Source organism: Sarcophilus harrisii, chromosome 2 (assembly GCF_902635505.1).
Source record: "Sarcophilus harrisii chromosome 2, mSarHar1.11, whole genome shotgun sequence".
Taxonomy (NCBI): domain Eukaryota; kingdom Metazoa; phylum Chordata; class Mammalia; order Dasyuromorphia; family Dasyuridae; genus Sarcophilus; species Sarcophilus harrisii.
In genome coordinates this window covers 141,862,794-141,875,125 of record NC_045427.1, presented here as the reverse complement: position 1 = coordinate 141,875,125, position 12,332 = coordinate 141,862,794, and the positions used below count along the sequence as shown (strand labels likewise).

The following is a 12,332-nucleotide window of genomic DNA, read 5'->3' as shown; positions in this document are numbered from 1 at the left end:
AAGTGCCTGACTAACTCTTGGGGAATAATCTTGGTGCCCAGAGAATCTGCCTGGAGAAGCACAAGCAGTTTTCCCATCACAAGTGGATCTAATTCAACATCAAAAGATCAGCTGGAAGAGAACAATCCTAATCCACCATCACATACTGTAAAAATCAAATGGTGCACAGGCTATCACCTGCCAAAGGCAATGATGAAATCTTAGACAGACAAAACACATGGAACACCTCTGCATCTCAGGGACTTTTTGTTATTACAAGTTAAACAACTTATGGGAAGTGAGTGCCTTTGGAACCTTACCTGGAGCATAACCACATTGTCGCCTTCAAAGGTCACAAACACGTCTGAGTCACATTTTAAGCCTGAGATCCGATTTTCCATCATGTAGCCCTTTTTCCAGAAGGAAAAAAAAAACACATCCTTGATTACATAAATGCTCATTTTACTCATTAGCCTGGGGATCTGTACATATCACTCCCCAGATTTATTTTTGAGACTATTATCTTTATTACCAATGATGCTATATTTGAAAATTGCTGATCCACACTGTAAAGGATATCATCAGAGAAGCTTAGGGACAAAAAAAAAAAGATGGAGTGGCCAGATGGTGAAAGCAAGGGATGAATGACCTGCCTGCGGTTCATCACACATTATACTCTACTTTCTGCAACTATACAAAGAATGCCCTCTCTCCTCACCTCTGATTCTTGAAATCCCTATTTTCTTTCAAAGCATAGTTCCAATGTCATCTACAAGAGGCCTTTCCTTATCTGATTGTTATGAGTGCCATTACCCTTATATTACTTGTTATCTTGTATATATTTCCAACTTATTTATCTGTATATATGGGTAGTTCAGTGGACATAACACCAAGTCCAGAAAACCTGAGTTCAAATCTAGCTTCAGACACATACTAGCTGTGTGACCCTGGGCAAGTCACTTAACTTCTATTCTCTGGAGAAGGAAATGGCAAGGCATTCCAGCATCTTTGCCAAGAAAATTCATGCTATGTTCCATGGGTTCATGAAGAGTAAAATATGACTGAACAACATACGTGCTCCATCATCATCTCAGCAGAATGTAATTTCCTATTGGGTAAGGAGTATTTATCATTTTTGTGTCTTAATAAATACTTCTTGAACCAACTGATGGACATTCTGTATAATATGCATGCAAGGTCCAAAGTTGAGAGAATTAGAAGATCCCTTAAGTACCTGTGGTAGACTTCCAGTGAGGACTTGTGGTAGGATCCTAGTCAGAGCCAAATAGGAAGAAAGTATGTTTGGATTGGAAGAAAGATCCAGAAGGATGAAATTGCAATGTTAACTCATATGAATAACATGAAAATTCAACAAATTATTCTAAACATTTTTCATCCTTCCCTGAAAACATTCAAATTCCATGGACATACAAATGTCAGGGAATTATGTCTTCATGGGATCAAGATCTGGCAATCTAATCCAATATATTCATTTTACATATAAGCAAATCTAGAGAAATTAAGTGATTTATCCAGGGTCACTCAGGTCATAGAGCCTAGGATAGAACCAGGATTCAAACTCATGATTCCAGGTATGTTAGGAAAGTTCATCACTTTTTCCATTAAGCCATGATTTTTCTCTATCCTTGGAACCACAGAGGAGGTATGCTGCCTCTGGAGAAAAAAAAATCAACTCATACCTTTGGACAATTAATAAGAAAGGAAGAGAAAGCAGCTAATTTATTATCACATATTACCATTGTTAAAGAAGAGTACCTGGTTATGGCAATACTCTTCATATAATCCTGGCATTTCTACACACACTGATTTCAGTTCCAAACTTCTTGAAATCAATAAGAAAATTTCTGGGGGCTATTGTCTTCTGTGTCTGAGTGGCAAAATCAGCAATTGAAATAAAAGTAGTGTTTGTACCAGGAAAAGCTGTGAGTTGAGACCAAAGGTTCTGGAGATCCCATTCTAGTCTGTTCTTCACCACACCATCATCACCACCCCACTTTCCTACTTCCTTACCTTCCCACCCATCCAAACCCCACTCCCAGATGTTCCTCTCAAAATTTGTTCTCCCAATAAGATCAAAGAATATTGATAACAGAGTCACTTTCAGCCACAATCGTTTCTCCCCAAGATGTTTGCATTCTAACCCTTAATTCTGATTAGAGGCTTGAAGATTTCTATTATAAAGTCCAAAGTTGTTTTACACATATCATCTCATATGAAGAGGGTAGTGAGATTTAGTGGAAAAACAAGTTCAAATCCTGTTTCTGCAACTTATTAATTGTGTGACCTTCTTTCTGAGAGCCTTCTTTTATTTATAAGATGGGAGTTTAGACTAAATCAAAGGTGTTTAACATAATGTCCACTCTACAACAGTGTGGAGTGCATTCTGAATCACAGTCAATGTAATTGATAAATGTTTAACAAAATAAATAAAAATGCAGCAAAACATATATTACATTACATTTTAAAACTAAAGCACTATGTGGACTGCAGGGATATTTATGAATGGTAACCCTGCCATTTCTGTCTGAGTACAACACCAATGGTCTGGATAAGGTCGAAAGTTTTTTTTTTTTTTTTTTTTAATCATTTATAACAGATGAAGACCTGAGGCAAACGGGGTTAAGTGATTTGCCCAGAGTCACACAGCTAGTAAGTACCTGAGGCCATATTTAAACTACTTCAAGCCCAACACTATTCACTACACCACCTTGTTGCCCCAAACTTAAATTCAGGACTTGTGACTTCAAACACAGTATTCTTTCCACTGTATCACAACTGTCTGCATAATTAAGCATTATATGCCATACCATCTCTGTTCTGCCATCAGTATCCCTTCCCATTTTGTGATCTTCCCCTCTCAACAATGATATCTCCCTTTAGTATTCATATACTACTCTGTTTTGAATTCCTTTGAAGCACTCCTAATTGGAGCTATCTTTATGTCTTACCTCCCTACTAGATTTTAAGTTCCAAGAGGGCAGGGGTCATGTCATGTAAAATTTGCATCTCTCTCAGGACATTACACTTAATAGTCGCTTAATAAATGTGTTTGCTGTGCCCATAGAAATGCAATTGTTTCTATGAAATGGACAAATAATGATCCCCAGCTCAACATCACTTAATTCTATTTCATTCCAAATGATCAAAATAGGGCAATATCTACCAAGAACTCAGATTACTATATCCTCAATAATAATAATCCTTTAAATGCATATACTGATTTATAGTTCCACAAATATTCTAGATACATTATGTAATTCAATCCTCATAATAGCTCTGTCTGGTAGCTATAGTAAGGATTATCTCCATTTTCAAAAGGCAGAAACTGAAGCTGGGAAATTAAACCTGTCAACAAGTGCTGGAATTTAAACTTGACACCAGTTCTTCTTCCTATATTAGATGTTTTTTCTACATATCATTTTGTTCCCTCTCAAGTATTATCTCTCAGTTCCTCTCAAGCATTTGAGAATGGTATTTTGGGAGAAAGAGGGCCTTTTGCCTAATCATAAAATCATAATGGGGGCCATCTAATCTACCATCCTTTAATATTCTGATGAATTCGTGTTTGCTAACTCTGATTTATATGAGACCTCAGGAGGCTGCTACAAAGAGGGCAAGACCATATCTTTTTTTTTTTCCCTGAGGCAATTTGGTTAAGTGACTTGCCCAGGGTCATACATCTAAAAACGTGTTAAATGTCTGAGATCAAATTTGAACTCAGGTCCTCCTGACTTCAGGGCTGGTGCTCAATCCACTGGGCCACCTAGCTGCCCCACAGGATCATATCTTAAACAAATTATACTAGCTCTCATTGACTGGCCAATAATAGGTGTCAGGTTATTGTTAGGTCTTTATTGCCTTAGAATGAATGTAAATACCAACTGTTTCTGTTTTGGCAAGAAACTCTGAGGACTGTACCCTCCCAGATTGATTTTATTTTTCTGAAAAGGTAAAAGAGGTCATTTTTTGCCCCATTTCCCACTTAGCCTTAATCATTGAATAGATGTTACATTGGTCATACTGAAACCCAGGAAAGATCATAGCTCAAAAAGGCCACAATCTCCCACTGCATCCAGGACCTATCTCTTGCCACGGGACCCAGATGGCTCTGGAGGAGAGAGTGAGGCTGGTGACTTTGCATAGCCCTTCCTCATCTCAATCCAATTCACTTGTGTGTCACTTGTACTATCTTGATTTCATGGTCCTCTTTGAGAACAAAAGACAACAACAAGAGCAATGGTCAGAAGATTCAAAGAGGCAAATTTAGGCCATAAGTAAAGAAAATTCACTAAGTTAAATGTTTACAAGAAGAATGAGCTACCTTGGGAGTTAGAGGCAGGACAACCTCCCTCTCTTTGGAGGTCCTTAAGCAAAGTCTGGATTCACTATCTGCCAGGATGCCATTGAAGATATTCTTGGTGAAATAAAGATTGTTGAACTAGATGGCCCTTGAGGTCAAAAGCTCATGGGGTTTTAGAGTTGGAGTGTTCTTATGGACCATCTGCTCTACTTGGAGATGAAGAAAATGAATGCCAAATAATGAAGAGATTGACTCAAGAAGACAGAGATAGAAAATGCTAGGACTGGAACTCAAACCCAGGTCCACTGAATCTAAAGCTAAAGATTATTCCACTAAGCCATATATTTCCTTTTACTGGGCCATTGCCAGTCATCTTGACTTATGTCTTGCCACTGGATTCCAATGAGTCTTCAGGAGAGAGTGAAGCTGATGATTTTGCACAGCTCTGTCTCACTTAAATCCAATTCACTGGCAAATCAAGACATCATTCTCCTGATGTCATTGATCCTCTTTGAGAATGAAGGATCAACAATAACAACAACAATAACAAGAGCCTTTCAATTTTCAAATTCTGTCATGTGGAGGAGTCAAACTCCATCTTCTCTAGACTTGTTGTTTATAGAGCTCTAGAAATTGGTTAAGTCAGACTGATTCTGTCCTGCTACAGTCACTTTCATTCCCTTGAATTACCCTTATTTTACAGACAAATCAACTACGTCTTAAGTTAAACCTTAAATCTTGTGATTTATACCCAGTCACACAATTGGTGAGAAACTCTGTTAGTTTCCTAACTCCAAGACTTGGTATTCTTTCAGCCATACTACATTTGTCAGCGGCTGCCCTTTAATTTTTTAAATTATTTTTATATCCTTTGAATTTTTCAAGTCTCTTCTCAAGTTAATTAAAGGAAGATGAGCTGAGCTTATTAATCTTTAAAATGACCACCTTTAAAACGACAGCTTAATGATGACTGATGGATGCCAAGATAGTGAGAAAAAAATTCTCTGGAAACGATAATGGTTAAGAACATGATTTTTCTTTTATAGGATATTTCATTAGAAATCTGAGATTTTATTCCTTTCCTAAACTGTTGCAGTAAGCTCGAGTTGGCTGCCCTGGCTCCAAAATCTGACAGAAGCCACATGACTCCTTTACAACATATTTTCAACCTACAATGAAGCTAGTTCTTAATGTAGACAAACACCTTTGACATGTTGGAAGAAATGAAGTTCACAAAATGCTAAAAATAATAGAAGTAATTGAAAGTGAAAGAACAACCCTCCCCCTCACAAAACTAAAAACTCACATGAAGCATGGCTGGCATGCCACTTTCAATCTCTCATAACTAGTTAAGAGATTTATTTTTGACCCAATTTTCATAAAGCATGTCAAATGTGTTTGCCCCATTTTTGAGAACTAAATCCTTGGCAAGTCTGAAGTTTCCAGTTTTAAAACTAACCAGACTCAGAGTACATGGTGTCATAGAATGAGTCTTGGGTTAGAAAGCAGAGGACCAAGGTTGCAATTCCAGTTGTGTGATTTGGGGGAACTGCTCCCTTTCCCTAATCTGTTTCCTAATTTGCAAAATCAGGAGACTGGTCTAGATGTGCTCTAAGGTCTTTTCTGGCTCTGATATTCTATGATACCAGGTATAGGAAAAGGATAATCATCTTAGGCTTTTGTTTGCTTTATTGTTTTTAAAGATTCATACATCTAGATATATCTCCTTCACCCCTAAAGATCAGACCATTCTAGTAATCCATCAGCTTTTTTTTTAATACTTATCTGTCAAAGGATATTAAGCAAAGAGAGGGGAAAAAAATAAAAAAAACAAACTTACAGGGAACTTTTCATCTGAGACTTTCAGAGAATAAAAGGGCTTAAATATGTTCACCTTGGCCTCAGAAAGCAACACTAGAAACAATTAATTGCGCAAAGTCACAAAAGGGTAAATTTCTGTTTCATGCAATGAAATTCTTCCAAATAGTTAAAACTTTCTATAAGTGTAATAAGCTGCCTCAGGAGGTGGCATTTCCCCCTCACCAAATATCTTCAATTACCACATTACTAGATGACTATTAAATGGGAATACTGAAGAGGGATTTCTTATATGACTAACTGTGTCTTAACATTTTTTATGCTCTGAGGCTTAAATTTTGGGGTCCAGTATTTTCCATGGCAAATAATACAGGGATTTCATTTGTTTTGTTTTCAAGAAAGTTTCTTTGAAATATTTTAAGAGCTCAACAATTACTTTCAAATCAGGCTGGTTGACACTGTCCACACTGTTACTTATATTGCTTTCTCCAATAATTCCCTTAGGAATTGCAGAGAGCAAAGCTAAATATAAGAAAGCTGCTTGAAAATGAACTTTCCTGAGAAAAGTGTCATGATACTTTATTTGGGAGGGTGGGGATAGAAGAGAATTGGTAGCAATTGGAGTTAAGTGGCTTACCCAGGGTCACATGGCTAATAACTATCTGGGGCTGGATTTGAACTTAGGTCTTTTCCCTGAGGCAATTAGGGTTAAGGGACTTGCCCAGGGTCACATAGCCAGGAAGTGTTAAGTGTCTGAGGCCAGATTTGAATTTAGGTCCTCCTAACTTCGGGGCTGGTGCTTTATTACTCTGCGAACTAGCTGCCCTGAACTCAGGTCTTCTTGACCATAGGGCTGGTGCTCTACCCACTGTTCTACCTAGCTGTTGTTCTTTATATCACTTCTCCCCATTGTCACACATAAGGTAGTGTCTAGCTTTTTTTTTTTTAAGCGCTTTTTATTTTTCAAAATATTTGCAAAGGTAAATTTCAACATTTATCCTTGCAAAACCTCGTGTTCCAATTTTTCTCCTTCTCTTCCCACCTCCCCTAGACAAGTAAATCCAATATAGGCTGAATATGTGCAATTCTTCTAAACATATCTCTACATTTATCATTAGTGAACAGCTCTGCTTCCAGAGAGTTCCTTTTGGAAATCCATAGGGCAAAGGTAGATATCTAAGAAAGCTGCATGAAAATGAAGTATCCTGAGAAAAGTAAGCATGGTGCTCTGTTTTGGGGTAGGATATGGTGAAAGTTCATCTATAAACTATAGAATCTTAAAGGCAGAGTCCATGATATGATGGGAGGGAGAGGGAAAGGATGGGAGGAGGACAAAGAAGAATGCTAGATCTAGGTGGCAAACGTGGTTTGGAAGTAAGTGGCCAGAAAATAACGTGGTGATCTAGTTTCTATTAAGATAAAACAAAAGCTTTCCTACTAGAGTCCAGCATCACAGGAATAGAACCAACGACTGTTGACTGTTCTGTTATTCCAGAAATGGAATAAAACATTTATTAAGCACCTACTATGTGCTAGGCATTCAAAGTAAAGCCAGAGGGACTGTTTCTATAATGTTTCAGATTTATAAAATATTGTATGTGCATTATATGTTATCTTATCTTTATACTAATCCTAAAAGCTGGATGATGCAGGTAGTAGTAGCCTCATTTTACAGATGAGAAAACTGGCTTGGCAGGCTCAAGTGACTCTCCTAGGTGACACTAGGCTCTGAGTGGCTCTGAGACTTCAACATAGGTCTTGTATATCAGGATTTGATACTGTTTCTATATACAGAAAATTGAACATTAGAAAATAAACATTATATTCTTAGTTAAAATCAGTTGCAGGAACAAATTATCAGTTGCAGAAATATATCCTGAAATTGAATAATCCTAATTCACTGCTCATCCATTTTCTAGGGTTCATAGGCATCATGACTTAAAATTCTGCTCAAATGAATGTTTCTGTGAATATTTCTGCTAATTTCACAAACCATACAAGTTTAGATATTCATGAAAAACCACTGAAACATTGTATAGATAAAACAACACTCAAGGGTGATTCAAGACAACTCCAATAGACTTGTGATGGAAAGTGCCATCTGTATCCAGAGTGAGAACTATGAAGACTGAATGCGGATTAAAGCATAGTATTTTCACCTTGTTGTTTTATTTGTTTGCTTGGGTTTTTTTTCCTTTTTTTCATCCCCCCCCCACTTTTTTACCCAGCATGATAAATATAGAAATATGTTTAGAAGAACAGCACATATTTAATCCATCTTAGATTTCTTGCTGTCTTGGGAAGGGGAAAAGAAGGAGGGAGGGAGAAAAATTTGGAACACAAGGTTTTGCGAGGGTGAATGTTGAAAACTATCTTTGCATGTATTTGGAAAAAAATAAAATACTATTTTAAAATGCTCAGAGCACAGACTACGCTTCTCTAATGACTTGTATATTAGGTTTATCTTCCTAAGAGTTAGTAGGTTTCAAGATAACATAAGGATGTCATGGATGTTACATGTGAAAGAGAGCAATTAGATCATTAAGAGTAGAAAAGGCATTTCCAGGGAAGGATATCCTATTTCCACTGTGGAATACTTCATCACTGCCTGGCCAGAGACTTTTCTTGGAGGCTGGCTGGTAGAATCAACTTTGGATCTGGAGACCTGGCTTCAGGCTTTTGCTCTGCTACTGATGAGCTGCATGGCCTTGGATAAGACATTTCATTTGTCGGACCTCGGTTTTCCCATATATAAAATGAAGCCACTAGAATTTTATGATCTCTAAGCTTCCTATTAGTGCCAACATTTTATGTGCTATATAAGTCAATTAGCCTCTGGGAGAAAATTGCTTGCACATGTGAGGTAAAGATGTTTCCTCAGAGTATGAGATAAGTAATATATTTCTTTAGTGCACTCTTGGATACCATTTAAAGTAATCCAGAATCAAAGAACTGGATGGAAAACTCAGTGTCCAACTAATCAAACCTATATCTGAATAAAAATTCCCTCTCCAGCAAGCCTAACAAATGGCTAATTAGACATTCCTTAAAGACTTCCAGTAAAGGGGATCCCTTTCTGTTCTACATAGGCAGTTTTCCCTTATATCAGGTCTTTTCTGTACTTCCCTCTCTTTGCTACTAATTTTGCCCCATGGGAACAAGCATAGTTTCCATTATCCAACAGATTAATTCTCTCTCAGTTTCATGTAATTGACATCTTTCAAGCAGGCAATTCGTGTCTACTCCAAGTCATTGAAAAATATATTAAATAGCACAGGGTCAGGCACAAATTTCTGGGATCTCCACTGGTATAATAGCTGATAATGAATCTCTAAGGAAAAATCAACTAGCTCTGAATCCCTTTAATTTTTCTACCATCTAGCTCACATCTCGGCATCTTTTTCAAAATAGCAAAAGAGAAACTGACAAATGCTTTTCTTTGATCTAATTAAAATGTTGTTAAGGTTCAGTTATGTCCAACTCTTTGTGATCCCATTTGGGTTTTTCTTGGCAAAGATACTGTAGTTGTTTGCCATTTCTGTCTCCAAATCATTTTGCAGATGAAGAAACTGAGGCAAACAGGATTAAGTGATTTGCCCAGGCTCACACAGCTAGTAAATGCCTAAGGTCAAATTTGAACCCAGATCTTTCTAAATCCAAGTCTAGCACTCTATCCACTGCACCACCTAGCTTCCCTACTAACAATAATATCTAGCAATTATAGAGCTATTTAAAGTTTGCTAAATACTTTATATATCTCATTTGGTCCAAACTATAACCCTAGGGGATAAGGATTATTTTAATAAAACATCATTAATATAAAACATTACATTTTAATGAATCAATTATTAACATATTAATATATCAATTATATTATCATATTGTATTAAATACTGATGTATTGATATATAAATTAATATATTAATTACTTGATTAATTTAATTATCACATTTTAATTAATATAAATTTTCTCCATTTTACATATCAGCAAACTGAGGATGAGAAATCAAAAAATTTGACCAGGGTCACAAAGCTAAGAAATGTCTGATGCAGAATTTGAACTCAGGTATTCCTAATTCCAAGTCTAGCACTCTATATATTGTGCCACCTGGCAGCCTTCAGTATACTAATCATAATATTTGGTTTACAAAAGTTTATTTGAGCCTCATAACAAACTCTATAGGGAAGCTATTATCCCTACCTTACAAATGAAGAAAATGAATCTCAGAGAGGCTATGTAACCTCCCTAGATTACACAGCTAGTAATTTGATTCCAAATTTAGGACTTTTTATACCTCTAATCATATTATAGACCACTTTATAGGAGAGTAGCAAGTTCCATTCTTGCCCCTATTTCAAACGAACTTCCCCTCCTCCCTGCCAAATACAACACACTACCATTTTCACTTAGTTTCTGTTAAATGCGTATAAGTCCTGTAATTGTATCAGAAATAACCAGGAGAAGAAAACCTTATTCGTGTATCAGAAGATGTGAAGTCAGCAGTCTGGTTGCCAAATTACACACATCCCTCTCTCTCCTGCTGCAGCTGAAGATTCAGAAAACATAGAGATTATGCCAACTGATTTAAGGTCTAATGCATCCAATCCTCCTGAAATACTTCACTTGCAATACTTTTAGCTGAGGTTGGTGTTCATTTCCAGGATGAGGTATTCCACATTAGTCATAGTTGTTTCAAATAGAAAAGACCAGTTAGATCACTGAGTTCATCACTGAGCCAGGGTACAAGAGTTCTTCCCCGGGGAGGATCTCATACTTCCACTGTTCAATAGCTTGCAATTTTGAGCCAAATTCTCATTCTATGGAAACCAACGGAGATTCTCATGGGTTTACAGTAAGATAATTTAGCCCACAACATGTCTTGAATTAAGGTGGAGATTTTACTTTTTCAACATCTAATGCGGTGTTATTGGACACTGGGCTTGTGTAAATGAAGTGCTGAGTACTGAGGCTCCGCTTGTTAGTGAAGAGGTGAGCCAACTCATCTCTAGAGTTAAAAGTACATGTCTATGCAAAGCAAATAAATTCTCAGCCTGTGGGAACCTTTTTTTTTTTTTTTTCAAAATCATCTTTTCAGGGCATTAAGCAATACCTGAGGTTTGAGTTGCAAATAGAGACACATGTTTCAGTTTCAAGAATTCCCACAATTTCTTCTTCTCAAATGGTGTCCTGGTTGAAAGAACCTGCTGAACCTCATGAACAAAAGAAGGGTCCATACATGTCTGCATGTGATAGAGGGAGAAACATGCTCCATCCAAGAAAGAACAACATTTCCCATTAACTTCTTTTGCTTCTAACAAAAAAAATGTGGGATAAACAGAAGAAACTAAAAATTTGGCATTTCTCAAGCCAATAGGACTCTGATATGTAATGCAACCTAGAATCTGATTGAGCATAAAAAAGGAGCACATATAGTAGTAGGCTATGTTATTTTATTTCTTTTCCTTCTGGAATAGATCTAGCCTCTTAGCAACTAATTGTGAATGTCACTGAGGTCATGTCCTATTTCAATGGAATCTCTGTAAAACATATATTATGTCTCAAAATTTGTCCAGTGAAAGTTTAATATTTTCCTGCTGTTTTTAACATCTCCACATTTTAAGTGTTTGATTACATTTAATAAATGTATCAGAACAAATCTAAAACAGGTGTTATATAGCATTAGCCTTTTGTTTTCTTTTAATACAAATTAGAGAAAGTTTTTGTTCATTTTATGGTGGCAATTTGGAAGGGGGGGTTAGAGTGAATGGGCATTTAACTCTGCCACTAAAGGAGGCACTGGGGTATGATGAATAGAAAGCTGGCTTTAGCCTGAAGAAGAGAGTCATTCAGTGGCCACTTTGGACACATTACTAGCTTCACAACCAGGGGCAAGTCATTTAACCTCTGAATGCCTCAAACAATTCTCTAAAACCATAAATTACAAATGCTCTATGAATCTGTATTGAAAAAAAATATGTATTATTTTTTACAAAGAAAGGAGAAAGTAACTCTACTACCAAAAAGGAATGGGATGAATTGTGGTCATTTTCAAATCATACATTAATATCAATAGAGATATTAATCTCTAATCTGTTTTATGTTCCCTGATACATGTCTTAATGAAGACCCCAAAGTGCAAAGATCACAGTATTTGAAGGATTAACTAAAATTCATCATGAGGACTCTAGTCTGATTTTTGGATCTTTGGACATC

General features: G+C 36.7%; 1 protein-coding gene across 4 annotated transcripts in view; it reads right to left on the bottom strand.

The window, feature by feature from the left end:
* Positions 1–12,332, bottom strand: part of ACOXL (acyl-CoA oxidase like) — a 495,343-nt gene that overhangs the window by 169,230 nt on the left and 313,781 nt on the right. For 3 of the 4 annotated variants that reach the window (XM_031950986.1, XM_031950985.1, XM_031950988.1), the window contains exon 13: positions 300–389. The exons of the other annotated variant lie outside the window; for it this stretch is intronic. In XM_031950986.1, the coding sequence (XP_031806846.1) occupies positions 300–389 (90 nt within the window). The remainder of the gene's footprint in view (positions 1–299; positions 390–12,332) is intronic. 4 annotated transcript variants of the gene reach the window in all.